The 25,706-nt window shown below is 61.6% G+C and overlaps 2 protein-coding genes across 3 annotated transcripts; both read right to left on the bottom strand.

Moving 5' to 3' along the window:
- Positions 1 to 1,037: 1,037 nt before the first annotated feature.
- Positions 1,038 to 4,238, bottom strand: MRPS23 (mitochondrial ribosomal protein S23). The gene is made up of 5 exons (XM_067309737.1): positions 4,107 to 4,238; positions 3,848 to 4,015; positions 3,074 to 3,151; positions 2,836 to 2,959; positions 1,038 to 1,515 (listed from the first exon to the last, which is right to left on the bottom strand). Exons 1-5 carry the CDS (start codon positions 4,148 to 4,150, stop codon positions 1,357 to 1,359), a joined length of 573 nt encoding a protein of 190 aa, XP_067165838.1. The 5' UTR covers positions 4,151 to 4,238; the 3' UTR covers positions 1,038 to 1,356.
- A 1,867-nt stretch (positions 4,239 to 6,105) lies between these two features.
- On the bottom strand, positions 6,106 to 23,224 carry CUEDC1 (CUE domain containing 1). Of its 2 annotated transcripts, none has more exons than XM_067309510.1 (11): positions 23,177 to 23,224; positions 12,688 to 13,056; positions 12,172 to 12,299; positions 11,876 to 11,996; positions 10,918 to 11,113; positions 10,525 to 10,608; positions 10,337 to 10,426; positions 9,986 to 10,079; positions 8,803 to 8,861; positions 8,566 to 8,636; positions 6,106 to 8,332 (listed from the first exon to the last, which is right to left on the bottom strand). In XM_067309510.1, the coding sequence occupies exons 2-10, from the start codon at positions 12,976 to 12,978 to the stop codon at positions 8,569 to 8,571; spliced, it is 1,131 nt and encodes a 376-aa protein (XP_067165611.1). In that variant the 5' UTR covers positions 12,979 to 13,056; positions 23,177 to 23,224; the 3' UTR covers positions 6,106 to 8,332; positions 8,566 to 8,568. The 2 variants fall into 2 exon arrangements, with proteins under 2 accessions (XP_067165611.1, XP_067165610.1); XM_067309509.1 differs by lacking the exon at positions 23,177 to 23,224 and adding an exon at positions 22,280 to 22,374.
- Positions 23,225 to 25,706: the final 2,482 nt, after the last annotated feature.

Below are 25,706 nucleotides of genomic sequence, written 5' to 3'. Positions count from 1 at the left end.
AGGCAGTACTCATTCACCACTTGGAAGAATCTTGCAACAGACAAGTATATTTGCCACCAACGTGAGCTTTAGAAACAGATCCTCTAGTGGTTACAACTACAGAAGTGCTAAGATAAATAGGTTTTTTGCTCTTTGTAATAAAATCTTGCACTCATTCAGAATTACAGAGCAGTATTAGGAATAGAGTTTGACCTTCCAAGAATAACTGAGTAATTCTACTGTAATTGTACTGATTATCAGGAGGTGAATCAAGCCATACAAAACACAAACCCTGGGCATTTTTAAATCATCCTTTTTGCTGCCATATAATACATATTCGTAAGACAGTATGCGTGCACCATTTACAGCAGTACCAGCACAAAACTGAGCTGTGGAGAATTTGTCTGGCAGGCAGGTATGAAACCAAAAGGAAATCTTGCCCTTTCCTTTTTGGGGGAGAGTCAGACAAGGAGGGAGAGACGTGATTTGCTTGACATGATTTAAACCTTTCTATTTTTTTCAGAACAGTAATTGCTTTTCATTTAGCCCGAAAACAAAATCCTTAATAAAAAATAAGCTAGGCACTGGAGTTTACAGACAGGGGAAGAATGGAATTCTAATCAACTCTGAAGTATAGTAAAATTGATTGCTACTTTCTGAAGTTGTGCTGTGCCAAAGTTTCAGCCACTATTTCTGTAACAGCACTCAACCTTCTCTTCAGCAACCAGTTGTAACATATTTTTTACACTGCTGAGGTCACCGATTTCATCAAGAGTCACTGAAAGGCAGCAAAGATCCAAATTACCTGGTATTGTTATACTTTATCATATTGTGACTTTAAGCAAATGATGGAAGGGAAAGAGCATATTAAATATAAATAGCAACTCTTCTCAATTAGCTATAAAAAGATGACTTTTCAGAGTCACTTTAGACAGCTGTTACAATGTATCAGGCAAACAGTATATGCCATTTCAACAGCAGGACTGTCACAAGGCCTGATCAGTGCAAAAGTTAAGGCATCTTTACTACTGCAAATAACACACCCGAAGAGACAGAAGTTTAAATTTTAAAGCAAGTGTTTAATTTTGCACTAGTACGTGTCATACTTTCCATCTCGTGATTTGAGATGGCACTCTTGAACCTCAGAAGAAAGGATTATTTCCCATTTTACAAATGGGGGGGATGGAAGAACAAGAATGTCTGTCACCCACAAGGCCATAGAAGGCACTAGAGCAGGATAACTGAAGCATACCCCCCTTCAGTAAATGCCTCCTTGTCATAGGGTTGTGCACACAGAAATGCTGAGTCCCGAGCCGTTGAATGCCACAGATAGGTAACGCTAAGTTGCAGTATGTGCCAAGACAACAGCACAGCTTGTTAGGACAGTAAGGAATTTCCCTTCTGTGTTTCAGTCAATTCTGCCGGCTGCTCCTCCTGACCTTGCTTCTTTTCCTGCATCTCTTCCAACACGGTTTGAAGTCGCATGCGTAATACAGGATCCCTGGTTTGAGTATCCTGATGATCGGGTTGTGCTACCTACAGTTAAAGGCAGATGGTCACCAAAAAACAGGGTTGCAAAGAATTTCTGACAAAGCTTGACTGAAGAGAGCAATAGAAAGCAACAGCTCCAGTTTGTATGCCCAAAAAAGCAGGTAGATTTGCCTGTAAAAGCTCTAACTCATGCCTAGATTATTACAAAGATAAAACAGATTCAAGTTTTCACCAGGGCGAGAAATAGAAAACAAGACTGCTGACCTCCAGCTAAAAAGATGAAAGAAAGTTAGTGATCTCATCTTTCCACACTCTCTCTTTGGGTAGTGTACTTCAACCAGAACCAATTTCTGTTCCTCTTCAGCCTCTTTTATGGAGGGGAAAACACTATTGATGCTCAGGTCCAGGGCTACTTGGATGATGAGGAGAATGGACAGTATTTTACAGGAAAGAATAACAAATGAATTTAGATAAACAGCTCTTCTTCCTACTTTTTGATGTTTAAACTAAACTGTCAGCTTTCTCAGACGAAACAGTTCTCAATTAGACATAAAAGTTTAAAGATTTCTAACCATCATAAAGCAGCTATAGTCTAAAACAACCTATCAGATAGGGTAAAAGTGCTTTAGGTTCATTCTTCTACCCCATTTTATGACAAAAGTCATAGAACAATTGCCCGAAACAACAAGGAACTGGACTTCATATGTCCAGAAGCCATTTCCTCTCTTTTACACTAGCAAAGCCAGAAAGCAGCACATCAGTGGCATGATGCTTTGGATAGTTCTTTTAGACAGTTATTTTCTTGACAAAAACACAACAAAACAAATCCAAACTACAAACCTCTTATTTCAATACTGCTGCTTTTTACAAACGCAAGATTTATGCCTCAAGAATTTCCAGTTCAGGATCAAGGTTAAAGAACACGCACATATCAACCGGTAAGAATGCATTAGACTATTTAACTATTAAAAAGGGGTAGAAAAATATGTCAGTTAACTTAGGGCAAGGAGAGGTTCTAATTTACCTCCATGTTACATAGGTAGTATGTATATGGTAATATGTAGACAGATTTCCAGATGGTTTATATACTTAAACCAATGGTTGGGTTCAAAGCACTGAAGACTGAAATCATCCATCACTGACACAAGTAGTTCTTTTTCTGTCCCAAAAGAAGAACCTTAACCTTGCCAGTCATGTTCAGAACTGAGAGAAAAGTTTACCTTGCACAAGACATTTTTATTACGACTATCACACAGATGATTATCGTGATGGGAATTTAATTTGAACTCATTTGATATTAAGGACCTAGAAATTAAACTTTATGAATCCACAAGCCAATTAATTTTCTCAATATTTAATACTTACTTTTTCTGTCCCTCTTCTCTGTAAAATTATCCCTTGGGCTAGAAGAGCTTTTCCTGTTTCTTCAAACAATCTGTCCTCTTCAATTTTTCCTTCTTCCTTCAGTTCATTGAATTTCTCAACAAACCTAGATTTGAAGAATTAATTTTTATTTTTATAAATAACCTTTTGGTTCATTGACTTCAGTGAAGAAGGGACAAGTGTCAGAAATATTTCCAGTTTAATTATAAATAAATCTTACCTCTGGCAAGTGGATTTGAAGTTTGATTGTGACAGGTCAAAAGATCTTGGACCATTCCCATAAGCTCTATAAAACCTCCTATTCAAAAAATAAAACATTGAAGTTTTTCAGTCCATCAAAAAGGAATATGTTTTGAAGTATTTAACCAGCAGAGTGTGTTCAGTTAGGCTACAACAGAAAGTATTAAAATAATTAATTCACCTTCTTCCATTACATTTCATATTATACAATGTTTTTCACCCCAGCATTTTTAAATGGTTTTAATAAATCCCAGTTAATCTTTATCACCCACCTGCAAGTCACAGGACCATTATAACTTCTTCACAGAGGGTTAACTTAGCCCACCTTAGCCACACAAAGTGGTTTTATAGGAGTTCTGTGCCATAAAGGCATCAGCAGAGGCCAAAGTTTTCTATTGCAAATGAGCCTTCATCTGACGTGAGGCTTTTTGTACATCTGCTAGTGACTATAAATACACTGAAGAAACTGTAAAGCTGCATGACGCAGTCCTCTGTGATAGAGCCAAGCGGGAAAACATTGCTCTAAGGGTCAGTGACTGTTAAAGGCAGCTGTATTTCTTCCCAGGGCCGGGTTTGTACGTGCATACACCGAAGAGCAAAGAGGCAACTTTAAAAAGAAAGCTAAGGGAGCAGGCGCCGCCCGGGACCAGGCCGCGCAGCGCCGCCAAGCGCAACCGCCCTCCCGCGACGAGGGGCAGCGGCAGAGCTCGGGCGCCGCCGCGGGGCCCTTCGGGGCGCGAGCGCCGGAACTCACGCGCGGACTTCGTCCTCCGGGTAGAAGACGGGCGGGACGACGTCCTTCACCTTGCCGTAGCGAGGCCGCGGCGACCGGTAGACGGGCTCCCGCAGCGGGGGGAAGGCGGCGTAGACGTCGAACCACAGCGGCTTCGGCACCACGCCGATGCGGAGCAGGTTCCGCGTCCTGCCGGCGGAGAGCGCGGCGGTCAGCCCCGAGGGCCCCGGCCCGCCGCCGCCGCCGCGCCCCGCCGCCGGCCTTCCCGCCCGCCCCGTACCGGGTGAACACGCTCCCGATCTTCTGCATGCGGTTCCCCGCCATGGCGACGCCCCGGCCCGGCCTCCCCTAGCAACGGCCGCTCCGCAGCAACCGGCGCCCTTCCGCCCGGAAACGGAAATACCCGACCCCAGCCGATTACCGAGCCCTCGAACGAGCGGCTGCCAGGGCACGCAGCCAACAGCCGATAGACCGCCGCCGAGGAGCACGGCCTAGCCAGGCAGCGGCAGCCGATGGCCGAGCAGAGGCGGGGGCGGACTGCCAGCTCCAGGCAGAGGCAGTGGATGCTCGATGTTTCCGCGGGAGCCGATGGCGCCCGGTGCCTCCTGCCGCCATGGCCCCGTCCCCGGTCCCCTGTCCCCAGGCGCTGACACGAGCGTGCCCGCGCCCTGGCTAAGGGACGCACCCCCAGTCAGGCGGCCACCGTGGGCCACATGGCCACCACAGCCGCCATGGCCACTGTAACCACCATGGTCCTGAGGTCACCATGGCCACCACAAGCACCATGGCCTTGCAGACACCATGGCCATGAGGTCACCATGGCCACCACAAGCACCACGGCCTTGCAGACACCACGGCCACCACAGCCACCATGAGCACCATGGCCTGCGGCTCCCATGAGCACCATGGCCCAGTGGCCGCCATACCCACCATGGCTCTGTAGCTGTCATGGCCCTGTGGCCCCCATGGCTCTGTGGCTGCCACGGCCCCTGACCACCATGGCCCCACGGCCATCACAGCCCCCAAACCCGTGGCCTGCTCCTCAGAGCCGGCCCGGCCTCCTTGGAGGAACGGCTTGGGGACAGCAGCGCAGCTCCCGGCCTCAGTGACGGAGCAGGGGACATCTCCGTGCCCACGCCGGCCGCATCCTGCCCCGGCAGCCCGGGAGGTGGCAGCAGACAGTGCCCAGCCCCAGCCGGCGCTTTTCGAGGCGACCTATGAAATCCAACACCGACGGCAAGGTTATTCGCTCTGTGTAAACAGCCTCCCCCCGGCCCCGGCCTTTCCCCAAACTTGACGTTAAGAAGCGCGTCCCAATGAGTAACACCTGCTCGTTAGACGCAGTCCTTAGATTGGGAACAAGCTGATTAAAAATTAAAAAAAAAATGCATTCACTTTTTTCCATCTTCCCGTGTTATAAAGGAAGGGGGCAGTACATTTCCACTGGAGACTGACAGCAAGCAGGTACGAGGCCGGGCTAAAACCCCTCAACACGTCCATCCTCATCCGATTGCGCAGTTCACAGCCCGAGGCTTTTCTCAGCTGCTGTTTTCTAGCATGTGTTTTGGGAAGAAAAGCCTGGGTTCAGAGCGAAGGAGCTGGCCCGATCCGCCGCAGGGAAGGCGAGCGGTGGCGTTTAAAGCCAGCTCTCCGGAGCCCACGGACAGCCAGCGCCAGGGGAGAGAGCGGCGCTGAGAGCAGCCCTGGGAAGCGACCCCGACCAACGGCCCCATTTTGAGTACTCCGGCTTTGCTGGTGCTTCGGTGCGGTGCGCATTCGTAACACACATTTCAGAAATAATTCCTTAAAATAAGGTTTCCGTGCCACTAGGAGACAACGCGAAGGAGCCAGGCTGCCGGCGGGGCAGCCGCTGTGTGATGGATAGTGAAGCAGAGGAAAGCGAATGCACGTTCCCCGACCCCGAGAGCCTCGCTGTTTGCAGACGGGAGCGGGGAAGCCGCTTTTCCCTCAAAGGCAGGTTTTTTCCTCAAAGGCAGGGCCGCTCCCAGAGGGGTCACGGCTCCGGCAGCAAAGCCCCCGACCACAGGGCGACGGCAGCTGAAAAGCTTCTCCCAAAAATCGATCCTAGTGGGGAGAAGGGGCTCTTCCCCGCAGGAGCTGTGCGCCGGGAGTGACCCACTGGCGCTGCCTTCGCACCCGCCACTCACCTGCAGCCGGAGCTGGCGCGGAGGGAAAACGCATCTCCCTCCCGGTCACCGTTCGCTTTCCCGCAGTAAAGCCGAAACAAGGCAGCAAAAAAGCAAAATAAACCCCAATGCTAAGAGTAACAACAAGCCTTTATTATAGGAATTACTATTAAACATCTTTAAGAAAAAAATCACTTATGGTAATAAATTCTAAAATAGCAACACTCACAAACGTCACAGAGGTGGTTTTTTTGTTGTTGTTCTGTTCTTTTTAAACTGTTTTGTAAAGAAGTGATACAAACGTCACTGAGAATTGTACATTTTTATAGAAGAAATGCATTTTGGCTCCCGAGCCTGTTTTAGTGGCCTTCCTACTCATTAGACCTGATTAAAAAAAAAAAAGAAAAAAAAAAAAAGTGGCGTTTACCAGGCTGTCTAGCTGCTGTTAAACCAGTGAGCCCAGCCGGATTCACCTGCGCTATGATATTAAGCCCCGGCCGCAGCACTGGGGCTGCCTCGGAGCCGACGGGCTGGCAAAGCCCTACTGCGCCAGACGAGCAGAGCAGAGCGTCCCGCCAGCGAGAGCCCGGGCTCCCGCTCGGCTGCCTGCGGGGGCTTTTTGCGCTCACGAAACGCAGCTGAGAGCCGAGCCCAGCGGCGCTGGAGCATTTACAAGCTGCTCCGATTGCACGCTTGATTTTCTTCCAAATATGCAGCGAGCTGCTTCGGATGGGGAGGGAGCAACGGCAGCTGCTCCTTAATCCCAGGGCCAGCGCAGGGCAGGGAAAGAGCCGCCCCTCTGCCAGGACCAGAAAGTCCCTCCCTGCTCCGAAAGGGCCTTGTTTCCAGCGGCCAAACGCCAGCTTCGCACTTAGCAACATGCATACGCACGCTGCACGCGGACAGACGGACAGACGCCCTGCCCGAATACTGGCCATCCAGCAGCCGCCGCGAGCACGTGGCTGTAACGGGGGCGTCCCGACAGCCGGGGCGCCCGGTCTCGGGATGCTCCTCTCGCCTGCCTTAGAAAGAAAAGCGTCGGAGCCCGCAGCCGGATGAGCTGGGACGGCGGGGCCGTCCGCAGGTCTGCGTTTTGGAAACCTGGAGCGTGCCGGCCGGCCGGGGCAAGGGCAGCAGGGCCGCTTTGGGAACAACCTCGGCGCCCGCTCCGAAGGCATCCCGAGTCTCGGGCAGAGCTGAAGAGCAGCTGGCCGGGAGGCAGCGCCGTGGCGGGGCTTTGGTCGCCCGACCCCGTGGCGAGGGCTGGTGGCTCCAACCTCGCACCGCTTATGCCAGCTCACCGGAGCCCGATGCAGAACAGGAAAATCCGTGTTCACCTCCCGCACTGAGCGGCAAACGGACCATGCCGATAACAGAGGAGAAAAGGCTCTGGCAGGAGCGATTTCTGGCTTAACACTCAGCACTCGGCACTTCCACAGGGAAGGGATTTTTTTTGCATATTTCTCTCCAGCCCGACAGCATCTCCTAAACCCATGGCATGACTCAGGCACCGTTTTCCAGGCGCCCTGCTCGCCTCTGCGCTGGACTTCGCCGAACCCGTCCCCGTGCCCGGCTGCCGCGGCAAACCCCTACTGCGGTGGGGATTTTGCAGGCAGCAAGCAAACCGCTCTCCCTCCCTGCCCACGGCGCCTCTTACCTGCGCCGGCGCGGCCCCGCCGTGCGCCCTGCCCGGCGCCGGGGAGGAGAAGCGTCCGTACTTCAAGGCAGTTTTAGCAATGCCAAAGGCAAAGGTTTAATTCAAAGTGAAACGCCTAGGAAAAGAAGGCCTTTCCTTTTATAAACAGCAACTTATATTATTCTGACTATTACCTGCTCTGAATGTCTGCTCGTTACTCGTAGCAATAAGAGACAGCGTTTTTTTAGGTTCTCCTTCCCGTGCGTTTTTTTTTTTCCTGTGTGCGCAGAGTAAAGTTAGGTCACTACCGCGATATGTCCGGGAACACTCCAGCCGAGCAGGATCCCGCGCTCGAACGCGTCCTCGCTAGCACAACCGATCTGCACCTTCCCGCAGCGCCGCGCGGGTCGAGGGAGCAGCAGGCACCGGCCGCTCTCCCCCGTCCGAGGTCCACCCGCTCCGCCGCAGCGACTCACACCAGCTGCCGGGGTTGGGGGGGTTTTGGCTGATTTGCTAGACAGGAAAAGTGGTTTTCAAACCTGTGGTAAGAAAACACTGCGCCTCACTTCGATCCTTGTACTTCGGCGGAGTACAGCAGCAGAGGGGAACAGCCAAAAACTGGGTTATCTGTGGTCGTTTTTTTTTTTTTTTTTTCCTTTTTCAGCCATCTTCTTGTTAAGCTTTTACATGTTCTGTTCCAGCAATAAACCCCGGCTCCGGCACCTAGGGCAGAGGTGGGATGGGGGGGAGAAGGAGAGCAGGCTCCGTCAGAGCTGCCTCGCGGTGGCCACCGGGACAAGCCCATGGTGGCACACGGGACATTGGCACGCGGGACATTGGCATTGCAGGACATAGGCACGCGGGACATGGGCACGCGGGACATGGGTCCAACCCGGCCGCCCTGCTCGAGCACGGGACAGACAGACGGGGCAGCTCCCGGGGCAGGGTTCGCTCACCGTTTACCGCCCGTCCTTCGGCAGCTCCTCCTCTTCCCGGAGCTGCGGCTGCCGCGCGTGGACGTCTTCGTCTGGAAGGCAGGAGGCCGCCGAGCGGGGTCAGGGCCATCGCCATCCCAGCTCCCACGAGCCCCGCGCAGGGCCGGCATGGGCAGGGGAGCGGGCGCTTGCCCGCAGGATCCCGGCTGGCCGGCGCGAGCAGAGCGGGCACGGCTCGGCCCCGCCGGGGTTTCTTACCGCACGAGTGTCCCTCGACGTCGTCGAGGAGATTGGCCGTGGAAGCCGCTGTCCCCAGCCTGCGGCTCCGCTAAGGAAAATCAGCCGGGGGCTGGGATGGGGCCGCAGTGCCGTGAAGCGCCCTGCAAGACCCACTGCCCCGCCGGGAACTCCCCGGGGCCGGGCAGGCGCCTTGGCGGGCACCACGGGGGGAGGACTCGGGGAGAGCATCCCTGGCACCGTGGGGGCACGATTCGGGGAGAGCATCCCTGGCACCGTGGGGGCAGGATTTGGGGACAGCATCCCTGGGACATCCCCAGGGCAGGATTCAGGAAGAGCATCGCCGGCACTGTGGGGGGAGGATTCAGGGAGAGCATCCCCGGCACCGTGGGGGGAGGATTCAGGAAGAGCATCGCCGGCACCGTGGGGGGAGGATTCAGGAAGAGCATCCCCGGCACCGTGGGGGGAGGATTCAGGAAGAGCATCGCCGGCACCGTGGGGGGAGGATTCAGGAAGAGCATCGCCGGCACCGTGGGGGGAGGATTCGGGGAGAGCATCCCCGGCACTGTGGGGGGAGGATTCAGGGAGAGCATCCCCGGCACCGTGGGGGGAGGATTCGGGGAGAGCATCCCCAGCACTGTGGGGGGAGGATTCAGGGAGAGCATCCCCAGCACCGTGGGGGGAGGATTCAGGGAGAGCATCCCTGGCACCGTGGGGCAGGATTTGGGAAGAGCATCCCCGGCACCGTGGAGCAGGATTCGGGGAGAGCATCCCTGGCACCGTGGGGCAGGATTTGGGAAGAGCATCCCCGGCACTGTGGAGCAGGATTTGGGGAGAGCATCCCCGGCACTGTGGAGCAGGATTCAGGGAGAGCATCCCCGGCACCGTGGGGCAGGATTTGGGAAGAGCATCCCCGGCACTGTGGAGCAGGATTCGGGGAGAGCATCCCCGGCACTGTGGAGCAGGATTCAGGGAGAGCATCCCCGGCACTGTGGGGCAGGATTTGGGGAGAGCATCCCCAGCACTGTGGGGCAGGATTCAGGGAGAGCATCCCTGGCACCGTGGGGGCAGGATTTGGGGAGGGCAGAGCCTTTGGTCTCAGGATAACAGGGATTTCCAGCGCCTCGGCCACGGCTGCTCCCCCCCCAGATTCCCAGCTCCCCCGCTGCCGGGGGCAGGTGGCAAGGAGCCCGCTCGAGGATACGCCTGGTGCTTCAGCAAGTGTTTTCTTTTCGACTTCCTCATCTTCGTCTTCTCGGAGAAGGCCCTGGCGAGCTCGAACAGCTTCTTGCGCGTTGCTGGAAGGAAGAAGCGGGTGAAGGTCTCGCCCCGGTGGCCCGTCCCGAGGCGGAGCGAGCCCCAGCCCCGGCGCGCAGCCCCGCGACACCCCGAAAACGTCGCGTTGCGCAACGCTTCCCAGCACGGCGAGCTCAGTCCGGGCACCGCAAGGACCGTCGGCCCCCGGAACGGGGGGCGCTGCCGTTTTTGCCCTTTCCCTAGGATTTCCATGGCAGCCCCGCGCAGCCCCCCAGCACGGAGCCGGAAAGCAACTCACATTTCCCCATGTGCTTCAGCTTGTCTCTGAATAAGGCATCGTCGGACACGGCGCCGCCGGCCTCGCTGCTTCCCGCGGGGGCCGCGTCGCCTGCGAGGCAAACGCCCGGTCACCGAGCGCGCCCGCGACCCAAATCCGGCGCTTCTGGAGCCCCAGAAACGCAAGCTCAGGCGCGTCTTGAAAATTACCTGGTGTTACGGGGGAGAAACCAAAGTCGTTGCTGACGGCAGCGCTGCTCGACTTGGACTTTTTTGACTCGTACTTCAGCCGGTCTGGAAAACAACGCCGCCGGCGCTCAGCTCCCCGGGGCGGCACGCGCCCCGCGCTGCTCTCCCTCCCCTGCTGCGCTCGCGGCGCGGACAGCGGCGAGGGAACGGGGCTACGGCACGGCACGGCACGGCACGGCACAGCGGGAGCCCGGGGCGCGGGAACCGCGGTGCGGCAGCAGCTCCGGGAGCGACGTGCCCAGCTGCATCCCGCAGCGCCTGCAGCCCCCCAGATGGCAATCCTGCTCTCCGCCGCTGGAAAACCACCCCTGCTCTCCGGAGCGGCTTTCCCGGGTTTCCGACAGGGCTTCTCACCTCTCTCCAGGGCAAGGAGGAAATCGCGGTTCCTCTGGAGCTCCTTCATGAACTCCTCGTTCTGCAGGAAGAGCGCGATGCGCTCGTCTTCCAGGTACTGCTTCCAGCGCCGCTCCTGCTCCAGGGCGCCCGGGCCCCGGGGGCCGAGGCCGCGCGGTGCCGCCGGCTGCCCGCTGCCGCCGCCGCTGCCGGAGCCCTGCACGGGAGAGAGGCGTCGGGCCGGGGCCGCGGAGCCCGCCGATCCGCTGCCGCCGCGGGAGCCGCCTGCGACCCGGCTCCTGCCACCTCTGCCCACGGGGAGGGTCGGCAGGGCAAGGGTGTTTCCAGCCGGGAGCGGAGGCTGTGTCTCCTGGGAATCAGCGGGGCACAGCGGGAGCCCCGCTTTTGGAAGAGCTCTTTGCCAGAGCGTCGGCTTGCAAACACTTTAAATTAAAAGCGTGGGGCAGAACCTGCGTGCGAGGCCGGGGAGAAACATCCCCCCCAGCCCAGTCTCTGCTCTTATTCCCCCCATCCGGAAGGCAGAGTGCGCAAATCCCGGGCTGACGGATGCTGCTGCACCAGGCACCCTTGCGCCCTGGCCCTCCGGCTGCCTCCAGCTCCCGGGTGCCTCCGCGCAGGAGCAGGAGCGGGAGCGGAGCCGCCCGGGCAGCAGCGATCTCGCCCGCGCCCGCAGCATCTCTCTGACCCGTAGCTGCTCTCGGCGAGCCATAAAAAGCAAAAGTGCACAAGCGCCGGGGAAAGGTCCTCTCCTGCCCCGCGCCCCAGTGAATCCGCACCGTCCTGTTCCCAGGAAGGCAACGGAGCCGGAGCGGTGAAGCGCAGCTTCCCGGCAGGTGTCCACGAAAACGTGGCAGGCCACTTGGGAGCCAAGAAGGGAGGAAGAGCTGGGCGCCGTGGGAAGCGCCGCGGGAAGCGCCGCGGGAAGCGGGGGGCGCAGTGCCGGGGCGGCAGCGTTCACCTGGGTGCCGGCGGGCGGCCGGGCCGGGATGCGCAGGAAGTCGTCCGGCAGGGCGCCCAGGAGCGGCGGGTTCCAGTTGCGGTAGCGGCTCCGGGGCTGGGCGCCGCCGGGCGCCTCCGTCCTGCGGGACGAGCACAGGCAGCCGCCATCGGCCGTTGCAAGACCCCGCCGGCGCCCGCAGCCCCCCCTCGCCCAGCTCCGCGGGATCCCGGGGAACCGGCCGAGAGATGCGGGGCTGGGAAGCAGCTGCTCCTCCAGGCGGGACGCGGCGCCCGGGGCGTTTCGGGGGCGCTCACCTGGGCGGCGGGGCGGGCGGCGCGCGCGGGGGCCAGCTGCCCGGCGCCGGGGGCTCGCGCCCGGGGGGCGAGTACACGGGAGGCGGCTCCTCGTCCGAGCTGTCCGGCTCCAGCGTCCGCTCCAGGATCTGGGCGACGGGAAGGAGGGGGTGAGAGCGAGCCGGGGGCGAAGCCAAGCAGAGCGGGGGGCGATTGGCTAAAATTGCTGCTGCAACCTGCCACGGCACGGCACGGCACGGCCACGCGCCCTCGGCAGCGGGATGGGAGGGAAGCGCTTGGGCTCCAGCCCCAAATTCCCTCCGGGGCGAACTGTCCGGGCTGCATCCTGCACAGCCGCAGGACGGGACGCCCTGTGCAACGCCCGGGGCGGCACGGTGGCCGTCCCCGAATTCGGCGTGCGCCGCGACGCTGGGAGCCGGCACCGAGCGGAAGCAGCCGTGCGGCTGTGTCCGTCCGTTGCCGGGCTTCGGTGCCGCGGTGCCGCGGGGCCCAGGCGTCCGGGCCCCCCGGGCTCACCTCGGCGGGGATGCTGTCCTCCGAGTCGGAGCTGTCGCCGCCGCCGCCGCCGCCGCCGCCGTCCAGGCTCATCTGCAGGAGCTGGTCGATGGTGGCGTCGACGGCGCCGCGGTTGGCCCGCAGCACGCACTCGATGATGTCGTAGTCCATGCGGGGGAACATGGTGCTGAAGTCCTCCATGGCCTGGTTGAACTCCAGGCGCCGGACCTGCCGGCCCGGCCGGCTGTTGTTGAGCTCCGGCGCCGCGGAGCCGCCGCGGGAGCCGCTGCTCCGCCGGAAGAGGCTCGTCATGCTGGGGGCCGGCGGGGCGTCACGGGCACCGGCCGGGGCCGCCGCGGCACGGCATCGCCTCGCCGCCCCCCGGCCCTCCTGCGAGGGGGAGAGGAAAGAGGGAAAATGAGGGGAAAGAAGGAACGGCCATGGGGAAGAGCGCCCCGGCGGAGCGGGTGTGGGGGCTGCCGCAGAAAACACGCTTCCGGGACCCGCTTTCCTCTTGAACCGCTCTGGGAAACCCCCTCCTCAAGGGTTTTCCCTTTCTTTCTTTTTTCGGGGAGATCTTGTTTTGGGGGATTTTAAAGTTTTTCTTTTTGCAGCCCTGCAAAGCAGGCGGCGGCGCAGCGAGACCTCCCGTCTCGGCTGGCGACGGTCAGCGCGGCTCAGCTTCCCGGCCCGGAGACCCCTGTGCCGGGGATCCCGGCCCGGAGCACCCCTGCATCGGGGATTGCAGCCTGGAGCCCCCTGCACCAGGAATCTCATCCCGGAGCCCCCCCTGCACCAGGGATCCCGGCCCAGAGCCTGCATCAGCCGTGCCGACAGCTGGGCAAACGCGACGGGAGTGCTGCAAGCTCGTAGGAAAACCCGCTATTTCCACTCCAAAGGGCCGCACGGACCCGTCGCTTCCAGGTTTGGCTTTTATTTACAAACACCCTGGAAGCTCTCTCAAAGAAGCGCCGGAGCTCAGACCCTCGCCGAGCAGGGGCCGCAGCAGGCTGCAGCGCGGCAAAGCAGCCGCTGGGAGAAGCCACCGCGTCGGGGAGGAACGCTGCAGCCCCGAGCAGATCGCGCCGCGACCGCCCGGCGTGGGGGACCGCGGCGCCGGGGTCGCTCCCGCGCCAACGCCGCTGCCGGAACAGAACTACACCGGGAACGCCGCCGACCCATGACATCCTTCCCAAAGGCTCTTCCCTAAGCGGTGCGTTCAAGGCAACCGCCCCTAAAGTTGCGTTCGGATAAAAAATACGTGCGTAATCTGGGAAGAAAAGCCCCCGGACACGCTGCCTGGCAAGAGCGGGGGGCGCGCGGCAGAGCTGCCGGCCGGACCCCGCTCCGCCGCCGCAGCGCCTCGCGTCCGACTGCATCCGCCCGGCGGGGGCTTCGCCTCCCTGGGTGCATGGGTGTCCCCAGCGCCTGTGGGTGCTGCCGCCATCGCGCCCGCTTGCGATAGCGTGCGGCGGCTTTAGACGCGCTGAGCTGAGCTGCGACGCGTTCACAGGAGCACGTAGGTGCTTTAGAAGACACAGCTGCTCACGGGAACGGCCTCGGAGCCAGGCATCCGGGGGGAAAGAGGCTGCGTAGGACGCGCTGCAAACACGCGCGTAGCCCAAATCTGAAAAACACCGGGAACATGAGAACTTCCGCAGGGAACGACGACATCAGCAACGACGCACTGTCTCATAGACGTCGAGCGGTAAAACCGGGCCCCGAAACCATGAGAGGTTAAAAATCCCCAGATCTGTTTAAAGATCCTAAGATCTGTAAAGCCGCTGATAAGCGCCTGCAGCCGGGGATCTTTGTCTCCCAGCGTTTGGCCTTGGAGCGTGTATTTATTAGGTGCCCGGGAAGGATAGGAAATGCCGCTACCGACCCCCCGGGCCAGCACCAAACCGCAGCTCCGGGGCAGAGCTCCGAGGCGGCACCGGAGCTCGGCCGGGGCTGGAAGCCGCCGTCCGGGGGAGCCGAGCAGCTCATCCGCGTGCAGACATGCTACTCCGCGTGCTACTCGGCGGCTGCAGGCGTGACTGCAACGGGACTAAAATTCGGATGAAAAGTAAATGGTCAGGAACAGAACTTACAGTTGCTTCTAACGGCAAACGGAAACGCCGAGCACGCGGGGAGGACGGGCAGGGCGAGGCCCTGCTGTCGCGTAGGTCGGCCCCAAATCGCCGCCGCTGCCGCCCGCGCACCGCGCACGCAGCCCTGCCGGGGCAGCAGCCGGGGGACCCGCTGGCAACGCAATCCTGTGTCGCGGAAACAAATAAGCACACGAGGATCCCTGTTAATACCTATCCTACCGCATGCTAAAACGGCTGGGTTTAAGCCCTTTTCAAAGAAAAGGGTAAAAAGCAACCAGGTAAAGATAAGCCTCGTTTGGAAAGCTCCCTGGCAGGGACTTCTCTGCGAAGGGCCGTTCCCCAGCCGCTGCCCCAGCAGCGCTCAACACGGGCCGAAGGGGCAGCGAACGGGGCAGCGCTGAAAGCCACAGGGCAACTTTGGTCAAAGGAGCGTGGTGCGCGGTGCACGCCGCCCGGCACGGCCGAGATCCGCACGCGGTGCGCGGTGCACGCCACCCGGCACGGCCGAGATCCGCACGCGGTGCGCGGTGCACGCCACCCGGCACGGCCGAGATCCACACGCGGTGCACGGTGCACGCCGCCCGGCACGGCCGAGATCCGCACGCGGTGCACGGTGCACGCCGCCCGGCACGGCCGAGATCCGCACGCGGTGCGCGGTGCACGCCGCCCGGCACGGCCGAGATCCGCACGCGGTGCGCGGTGCACGCCACCCGGCACGGCCGAGATCCACACGCGGTGCACGGTGCACGCCGAGATCCGCACGCGGTGCGCGGTGCACGCCGCCCAGCACGGCCGAGATCCGCACGCGGTGCGCGGTGCACGCCGCCCGGCACGGCCGAGATCCGCACGCGGTGCACGGTGCACGCCGCCCGGCACGGCCGAGATCCGCACGCGGTGCACGGTGCACGCCGCCCGGCACGGCCGAGATCCGCACGCGGTGCGCGGTGCACGCCGCCCGGCACGGCCGAGATCCGCACGCGGTGCGCGGTGCACGCCGCCCGGCACGGCCGAGATCCGCACGCGGTGCGCGGTGCACGCCGCCCGGCACGGCCGAGATCCGCACGCGGTGCGCGGTGCACGCCGCCCAGCACGGCCGAGATCCGCACGCGGTGCGCGGTGCACGCCACCCGGCACGGCCGAGATCCGCACGCGGTGCACGGTGCACGCCGAGATCCGCACGCGGTGCGCGGTGCACGCCGCCCAGCACGGCCGAGATCCGCACGCGGTGCGCGGTGCACGCCGCCCGGCACGGCCGAGATCCGCACGCGGTGCGCGGTGCACGCCGCCCGGCACGGCCGAGATCCGCACGCGGTGCGCGGTGCACGCCGCCCAGCACGGCCGAGATCCGCACGCGGTGCCCGCTCTCCCACGGCTGGGGCCAGCCCGGCAGTTGCAGCTGCAGCCGGCAGAGGACAGCAGCACCGTGCCTCCCCCGCCGCCAAATCCAGGAAAATATCCTGCTTCTGCTCAATTCCAAGTGGAGGCAAACGTGGGGTGCCGGGATCCTCCGTCCTCTGGGCCCGCGGCCGGCTCCTCCGCCTGCCACAGCCCGCAGCCGGGGCCGGGAAGGGTCTCTCCATCCACAGCGGAAACCGGCCCAGCAGGGAGAGGCACTGCATTCCCGGCTATTCCCTCCCTGCCAGCCGGCTGCGTCTCCGCAGAACTGGGCCCTGACGTTTTACCTGTGGCCCCGCTCCGTCCCCAGACCCGCAGCCGAGGCGCGGATCCACAGGCGCCGGGTTTGCAGGGCACGCCAGCGTTATCCGGCGGCCACAGTGCGCGCTCCGACCGGCAGCGTCCCCCGCTCGGCGCGGGCTGGAGCGTGTCCGGGATCTGGCTGCCGGTGCTGACGCCGGAGCAGGCCGCGGGAACGCAATGCCCGCTGGCAGGGCGAGCGCAGGGCTGCGGCAGGCGCTGCTCCGACCGCGGACCACGGCGCTGGCAGCTCGTCCGCAGGCGCCCTGCCTCGCGCGGCCGCTCCGCGCCGGCTTCCTCCAGGGTAATTTGATCTCAGCAGGGCGACATTCCTAAAATAGTTGAGGGAACGCAGACGCGAAATCAGGTTTCCAGGAAGGGATTAAAAAGAAATAGGTCAAGCAAGCGTGAGCGATTAAAGCCAGCCAGCATCCCCTCGCGCGCTCTAAATGCATCCCTGCTCCAGCCTGCCTCGTGCCGGTGTGCAGGGAATCAGGCGCAGCGGCGGATCCGGGATTGTTCCAGGGGCAACGCGCACCGTGGCCCTTCGCCCCGCCGAAAAGCAGCCGGATTTTGCAGAGGCTACAGCGAGAGCTGTGTGGCGCGAACGCGCGCAAGGGGACGCAGGCGGAAAGGCTGCGCGAAGCGGGCGGCCGCGGTGCGAGACCTCCGTGCTCGGGGCACGGTGCTGCTCGGCCGGCGTTCCCGTCTGTCTGTCCGTCCGTCCGTCCGCTCAGCAGAGCCGGGACCTCGGTTCCCATGCTCCAAGTCCCCGCTCAGGATTTCAATAATCTGGATTATCAGCGTTTCCGGCAGACTTATTTTTCCGCCGCACAGGGCTTTGGGGCGTTAGCTGCTGCATTCCCTCGACCGAGGGGCCGGAGCCCTGCGAGCCCCCGGAGCAGCCGGTCGGAGGCGAGCAGGCGCCTCGCGCGCGTCCTTAGCAGCCCGGCCCGGCTCCCAGCCCAGCAGGTCGCTTGGAGCATCCTGGGGCCGGAGCATCCCCAGGGCCGGAGCATCCCTGCCGGCAGCTTCCCGGGGCCGGAGCATGCCCACCGGCAGCTTCCCGGGGCTGTGGCTGGCAAGAGGGTGACGGCTCATCCGGAGCGGTGCCGGGCGCTCCGCACGCCGCCTCGTCCCCCGCTAACTAGCAGCGCTGATCCGCAAACGCTCGTTTGCCATCTTAAGCCCAGGGTCAGAGAAACGAAAGGACGGGAGGGGAAGGACAGGGCAGAGGCCAGCGGGGAGAGCAGCGGGAGCAGGGAATTCCCAGGAACTCTCTGGGCATGCGGGGAGGGCAGCGGGAGCAGGGAATTCCCAGGAACTCTCTGGGTATGCGGGGAGGGCAGCGGGAGCAGGGAATTCCCGGGAACTCCCTGGGTTTGCCCTGCCGTTTGCCCCGGGCTCCGCGCACCCCTGTGCGGGAGAAAAACGTGTGAAAAGGGGAAAACCGCCGGGAAGCTTTCTGAATTCCCGCAGCAGAAGCTGCTTCGCGCCGCGCGCGGGAGCCCCGGAGGAGGGAAAGCGCCCGTGTCGGACGCTGCACGGCACGAGTTTCTACGGACACGAGATTGGGAGAGGAAGACTCTCCGTCGGGGCACCGTAATGACGGGCCGGGCCGGGCCCCGCGGCGAGGCTCCGACGGGGGGCGCAGAGGCAGCACCGCGCACGCGGCCCCCGCCGCCCCGAAAGAAACGCGGCCATCCGGTTTTCCCGGCCGCGGGAGCAGGACCCGCGGGACACCTGGGGCATGGACATGGAGCCAGCACCGCTGCACGCAGGCAGGGAAACTGAGGCACGGGAGCGCGCTCGGGCCGAGGGGCAGGAGCGGCGGCGGCAGCAACATGCTCCCACGCTCCCCGCGTCGGACCGCCGCTCCTGCCCCGGCCGGCTCCGGGAAACAGCCTGGAGTCGCCTCCTTTCCCGTCGCCGTTCGCCAGCAGCAGCTCTGCCTTCCCGCTTTCCCACGGCTGCACCGAGCGGCGGCACGGGCACCGTTTCCGCTAGTTCTGCCCTGCTTATCCCTGCGGGAACAGGCCGGGAAGGAAGCGGCAGCAGAGGGGGGAGAGACCTGCCGGCAGCCGAGCGGGATGCCAACGGGGAACCCGCGACGGGGGTCTCCCGGCCCCTCCTCGGCACCGCAGCTTCTGCCCCCCGTGACTGCCTATTCCCCACGGGAAAAAAGGAAAACCCAGCTGCCGGCTGGGGGGGAAGCGCTCCAAAGGCTGCTCCCGGATTTGTGGGACGCCGCCGTGCCGGTGCCCAGCGCCTCCCTCCCGGCTCCGGAGCATCCCGCCCCGAAACTCGGGAGCAGGCACAGGCCGGGGCGCATGGGCCAGCGATGCCGCGAGGCTCCCGGCCGCTCCGCCGGGGCTGCGGGAAGGCAGCCACTCGGCTCCAATCTTAAGACGCTCGTTTGTTTGTTTGTCACCAGGCAACCGGGAGAGGCTGGAAAAAACTATCAATATGGTATTGTCTCCCGTGAGTCAGCGCTCCGGAGCGGCAGGAACGCCCTGCTGCCGCCGACGCCGCGCGCGAAGCCCCGGGGAAAACGGAGCGGGCGGCCGCCACCGCCGCCGGGGCCTCGCGGGCATCGGCATCCGCGTTTGCATTTCCTAACTGCGCCTCGGGGTTTCCTGGGAAATTGGCCGGGGCTTCCGTTTCCATGGCAGGTTTTGTGCGGATCTGCGGAACGGCACAAAAGGGGCCGCGACGGACCTGCGGCTCCGCCGGCGCAGGCAGGAGCCCCCCCGGGGCGTGCGTCCCGCTGGCATGCATCCTGCCGGCCCGCATCCCGCCGGCCCGCATCCCGCCGGCCTGTGGGGCCCCCGGCAGCTCCGGCAGCACCCCACAACCGCCCAGGACTTTCCGCAGCTGACGTCCTCTCAAAGCCAGGAAACCCCAGTTTATCGCCCCCGAGATGCTTCGCAGCTTCCAACCTGCTCCGAAAGGGGGAAGCTCACCAAACGCCTCGCTTGAACACTTCCCAGTGGGAAAGCCAGTGTATCCCGGTGGTTAATGAACACGCCAGGGACACTAAACCACTACGGATTTTCAAAAGAGGTTTCTCCAAGAAAAAAAAAGTGAAGTATAACCAAGCTGCCTCCCAGGTTTCCGAGCAGCTCCCAGGTTTCCAGCGTTGCACCCCATTAAGTAAATGGATAATAAAAATGGCAGCTTGGCCTTCGGTGCGGAGCCCGCGGCGATTCCCCCCGCGCAGCGTCCTCGCGGGCCGCACGCCCGCTTTGGGACAGCGCCGGGGCCGTCGGACCGGGGGGGTTTCTCGTGCAGCCCCCCCGCCGCCTCCTGCCTTTATCCGAAGGCGCCGGCTGGAAGGACGGGATCTGCCGAGACCTGCTTGTTTTTGCTGCGTCTTCCAAATCGCTCCCGGGAGCTACGGCTGCTCCCTCGGCCGCGCCAGAGCCGCCTGCTCCGCTCGCTGGGTTTAAAGCAAGGCGGAGGCCGCCGGAGCTGGCGGGACGGGTGACGCTATCCCCCGCGGAGATCAGTCAGCGTCGGAGCAGCAACCACCCGAGCCCGCGGGTCCCGGCTTGCCTCGGCCCTCGCCGCAGCCGCCCGCTCCCGCTCCTGCTCCCGATCCCATGCTGGCCCCAGCGCCACGCACGGCCGCCGAGAACCGCTCCCGCCCGGGCTGCAAAACCCGGCTCGCTGACCGCCGCCTCCGGCCCGGCACGCGCGGCGGCACCTCCACCGTCACAGCGCTCCGGCGCCCGCCAGCTGCCGGCGGTTTCCTTCCCTTTTTTCTAATTTGGAAACTCCTCGCTAATAAAGCGCTGCAAAACCCCAAACTTTCCCGGGAACTTTCCCGCTGGGGAAAAGGGATGGACGCCTTCAGCCGTGGCTCCGAAGCGAACGCTTCCGGCAGCCTCGGGAGATGTGGGAGCCAGGGAGCGGCGCGGGAGGCGGATCCTGGCGGCAGCGGTGCGGGAGAGGGGCGTTCGCGGGGTGCTCAGACGCGGCGGCGAAGGCCACGCGAACAGGGCAGGAGCGATGGGAAAGGAACCGCCGGCATTCCCGAATTCCGTAAAGAGCGTCGCAGCTATTCGGCCAGGAGCCTCCGCTCAGCCACGCCGCGCCGGGCGGGAAGGGCGCCGGGGGCAGGAGCCGGGGTCGGCTCGGGGCGGCAGGATTCCCCGCCGGCCCCCGCCGGCTCCCACCTCCCGCTTATTCTTAGCGCGGCAGCAGCAGGAGGCGTGAGGAGGAGGCGCGACTCAAAGCGATATAAAGGAGCGTTTCCAAGCCGTCTGGCGAGGCGCACGGCCCTCGGAAGCGCCGCTTCGCAACGGTGATTTCCACCGGCGAGGCGGCTCTCAAGCGCGTCTCCGCCATCCGTCACCGGAAGCCGAAGCTCCCGGGAGAGGGGGCTCCGGGAGAGCCGAGGGCGAGCCCAGCCGGCTGGCACAGCTCCGCGTGTGCTCGGCTCCCCGTGCTGCTCCGTGTCCCATCCCGGATCCGCAGACAGCCCCGGAGCTCAAGAGTCGACTGCAAATACCCCAGCACGCGAGGGAGCGGCTGCACTTTGGACACCAAGCGCGGCAATCCATCCCTGCCAACGATGTCCCGGGTTGGAAATGCGTCGTTCCGTCAGCCGGGAGCCAAGGAACGGGCGGCGGGAGCTGCATCACCGGCCAGGGACACGCTCCACTGCTCTTCCCGGCCTCCAGCACACTGCCGGCACGCTGCAGCCGTGCCCACAGCTCCCGCCGGGCTTTCCCGGACCCTGCACCAGGCTCCGGCTGGCGCATCCAGACAGCTCAGCTACAGGATGGCGGCGGAGGCAACCTCGCCGGCTAACTCCTCGCCGGTGTGGTGCCGCTACCAGGCGGGAGCCGAGAAGGCCGGAGCAGGACCCGACGAGGACTAACGAGCGGCACGGCGTGGGTTTCCCGAGACGCTTCCGCCTCTGGGACGGGTTCGGAGTCATCCTCCAACGGCCCCGCGCGACGGGCCAGCAGCCCGGCCACCACCGGTGCCCAACCGGGAACGGGGCCGCCGGCTGCGCGGGGAGGTGCGTGGACCGGCCGGGAAGCAAACCGCCCCCGCAGAGCCCGAGGCTCCGGACACGGCTCCCAGCTGCGCTAGGATGCCCGAGGCAGCGACGCCCGGGACACTCGGCCAAGGCAGCGGCATTGCACGGCGCAGCCCCGGGGAGCCCCAGCCCCGGGGGCTCCCAGCCACGGGGTCGGCGGCACCGGGGGGTCGGCGGTGCTGGGGTTGCACCGTGCAGCCCCGGGTGTTTGGTGGCACTGGCGTCACCCCGCCCGGCACCGGGGGGTCGGTGGCCCTGGGGCTGCACCGCACAGCGCCGGGGGGTCGGTGGCACCAGGGGATTCGGTGGCACCGGGGCCGCATCGTGCAGCGCTGGGGGATTCGGCGGCACCGGGGTTGCACCGCACAGCGTCGGGGGGTCGGTGGCATTGGGGGGGGGGGGGGGGGTCGGTGGCACCGGGGTTGCACCGGTACCGGGGTCCCGCCGTGCTGCCCCGGGGGTTGCGGGAGCCCCGGGGGTTGCAGCGGCCCCGGAGCCGCCGGGAGCAGCGGGCCAGGCCCGGCGCGGCCCCGCTCCCGCTCCCGCTCCCGCTCCCGCTCCCGCTCCCGCTCCGGCCGCGCCGCGGCCCCCGCCCGCGCCCCGGGCAGCAACGCGGCCGCGGCCCCGAGCGGTGCCCGCCGCAGGCCGGGAGGCGCCGCCCGCCCCGACCCGGCCCCGGCCCCGGCCCCGGCCCCGGCCCCGGCCCCGGCCCCGGCCCCGGCCCCGCTCCGCTCCGCACAAAGCGGCGCGGCCCCCCCGGCCCGGCCCTGCTTACCGGCGGCCCGCGGCGCGCTGCGGGGGCGGCGTCGGGAACCGGGAACCGGGAACCGGGCAGCGGGAACCGGGAGCCGGGGACGATCCCGAGCGGCGCACGGACGTGGCGGCGGGCGGGAGGCGGGGGCGGGGGCGGCCGCGGGACGGCGGCTGGGGGCGGCGCGGCGGGGCCGGGCCGGGCCGGGCCGACCGGGGGGGGGGGGGGAGCGGCGGCCGCCGGGCCCAAACGCAGCCGCGCCGGGCCGCGCCGGGCCGGGCCGGGGGGGGGGGGCCCGGTGCAGCCCCCGCCGCGCCCGGGGGCTGGTGCCCGGGGGGCTCGGTGCGACCTCCGAGGGGCTCCGTCCCCCCCCGAGGGTCTCAATGCCACCTCCAAGGGGTTTAGCCCCCCCCCGAGGGTCTCGGTGTCCCCCCCCGAGGGGTTTGGTGCCACCCCCAAGGGGCTCGTTGTCACCCCCGAGGGTCTGGGTGCCCCCCCCCCCACTGTGGGGGAGCATCGTGGTGGGTTTGGGGTTGAGCATCACGGAGGTGACACAGCCCGGGGATGGGGGGGGGGGACACACACACGTGCGGCGGGATGGGACGGAGGCGTTGAGGATGGGCCGGGGCCCCATGCGCCGGCACGAGGGTGCCGTGGCCTCCCGCTCGGCCGCCGATCCCGGCGCGTCCGGCCCCGGCGAGGCCGCTGTGCGAGGCGCCTCTCGCCCGAAGCAGCCCCGACTCCCGGGTCCGGGCAGCTGTGCCGAGCGCCAGCCCCGGGCGCGCACAGAGCGCCGACGGGGACCAACCTCCCTGCCCCGTGCAGGACGCAGATTGCAGCAAAGCAGCCGTCTCCGGCATCCGAGGCAGCCGAGTTTGACGGCTTGCAGCCGCCCCGCAACCGCTCCGGACAGGAACCCACCTCCTCTCGCGAATCACAGCCGCCAACTTCGGCAGGGCGAACGCTTCCCCTTCGGCAGAGGCCCGAGCGAGCGAGCGAGCGCCCCGGGGCGAGGACCCCGCTTTCGTCCGGCCCGCCGCATCCCTCGGATCCCCGCGCGGCCGGCCCGCGGGGCGCCGGGGCTGCCGGAGCCAAGCACGCGCTCGGGAAGGCCCGGGGATGTCGGCGCGGGGATCTTCCCCCGCTCCGGCGTTCCGTCTCCGTCTCCGTCTGGCAGCTAAGCGAGCCCGAGCCGGGGGAAGCTCCGCGCGGCTCTGACAAGGAACACAGGCATCAGTAGGAGTGAAAACATTAGCGGCAGATCTCTCGCTTTCCGTCAGTACATATGCCACAACATTTGCCTTCCCCAAGTTAAACGCAGATCGGTGTGTTTTCAGCAACGCAACGCTTCTGCAGGGAACTCTGTTGATGAAATCTCTTTCTCTAAGCCAGGCTTGTTTCGGGCAGACAACTTTATCCCAGCAATTTCACCGAGTTTCCTGAGTGTCCTGCGATACGGGCCTTAGCTGCTAATGACACTGGGAAGCAAGAGGAAATGGGAACAGAAATACACAGCTATGCAGAATTAAAATAGCGGGGTTCAATTCAGCAAGTTCCAACTAACTTAATAATTCCTTGAAAACAAAACTTGTATGGAAAACACAGAACATAAACGTTTTTGTCTAACGGCTGGCAAGTAACAGCTAAGCAAAAAGGTGAATGGAATAGTTCTGGCTTCTCTGAAAAACAAAATATTCCACACGTCCTGACATTCCCCCTTCTTTTTTACTAAAGGGGTTAATCTTGGAGGTAGCTATTAGAAATACTTCAGAGGAAAGCAAGAGGCTACGCTGTTGTAATTTCAGATGGCCTCCTTGAAATGCTTTACAAATGCCTTAAGCATTCAGGGTGCTTCCTTAACGAACAATCCAGGACTTCTTAAATGACTCAAATTAGCCCAGAAACCTGAAGAACCAAAAAATCCTTTCTTTTCTTTTTTTTTTTAGTGTAGGCCCAGCTTTCACAGCACTGTTACTTGGGCTTGTTTTAGAGAGAAGCAGTGTAAGATGAAATGATTCTACGTAACTCCCGTGCTAGCCAGTGATGGAGCAGCTAGTTGGAGCGTTTGGCTGAGTTTCCCTTAGTACTGAAATATTTTCTCCAAACTAACACCAAAAAAGGTTTGTTTCTAGGTCAAGATCGCAGTACTAAATTTTAACCAGGAGTTGACAGTCAAATCTTAACACGGCTCTAAAAGAGAGGCAACAGAAGCTCAGCCAGAGTCCTTTTATTTATTTATTCTAATAGGAAAGATTCACTGAGCCCTGCGTGTTTAATGATGAAAGCTATTTCTGACATAAAAATTAGCACATGGTTCTCTGTCATCCTTCAGCTGCTGCTCTGGAAGCTGGGACTGACCGAGCCAAGTATAAGCAGTAGGTATAAACATGTTGAATCAAGTAAGTTCAGGCCCCTTCCACCGATTCAAGTTCTACTCTGACTAGCAACGATGAGAGGAAAAGATTTATTTTTACACTGTTTATCCAAAAAGCGCTGGTAAGAAGTCCCACTTCAGCACCGAGAAAGAGACCTCAAAGGCATTTAAAAATATCAAGTGTTCTCAATAGCAGCCTTTTGAAAATATTGTTAAAGTTTTGAGATGGGTAAATAAGTCACCAAGAAACCAAGGCAGGAATCTTCAGAAGGGCTCAGCAGTGGCAAACTCTAGTCCACTTCTCCAGAACTCAGCTCCCATACAGGCATCTTAAGTAGCAAGATAAAAAAAAATTTAGTATTGGATGCTTTCAACAACCTGACCCTTCCTCAAATGCAAATCATTCTTTCTTTTGTTCTTTGGTGGGAATCTAATCCTGACAGCTTTGAAAACGAACCCTGAGCTGTTTTAAAAACATAGCTCAAAGCAACTGTCCCTAAAATAAAAGTAAGCAGGGTGCAGAACCTGGAAGGCTTATCATCACCAGCAGTCCCACTAACTAATCCCTAGGCAAACCCTCCCCTTCATGGAACTTGGGGTTGTTACAGCTAAAACAGCTTATCGGTTTTTTGCTGTTTTTCTTTAAACCTCTGTTGGACAAATGCAAACACATTAAATATCATTTTTTCCTGCTACTCCAAAGAAAAAGATATTGTAAGAGAAAAAAATCATTTTTTTAATTTAAAAAGAATACTTTATACATCACAGGAGCAACTTGATTTGTGCTGCATGGAGACCTTCTTAGTCCACAAGTGCTAAATCCAGGTGCTAAAAGTCCTATTTTGCCAGTGTAAGGCACTCTGAAGAGCACTCTGACATCTACTGCACCTTAGTACTAACTACGGGCCAGTGTCATTCCTTTTATTAATGAACAATCGCAAATAGAATTTAACTCCTGTGCCAAGAATAACACATATATATTTTTCTCTTTTGCCAATGATCTACCCTGGACTAAACAAACAGACAAAAAAAAAAGAAAAAAAAAAACCCCACACTTGCCAACCTACAACACTCTCA

This window comes from Apteryx mantelli, chromosome 22 (assembly GCF_036417845.1).
Source record: "Apteryx mantelli isolate bAptMan1 chromosome 22, bAptMan1.hap1, whole genome shotgun sequence".
NCBI classification, from domain to species: Eukaryota; Metazoa; Chordata; class Aves; order Apterygiformes; family Apterygidae; genus Apteryx; species Apteryx mantelli.
Note: the sequence above shows the minus strand (reverse complement) of the source record. Positions and strands in the feature narration are given on the sequence as shown.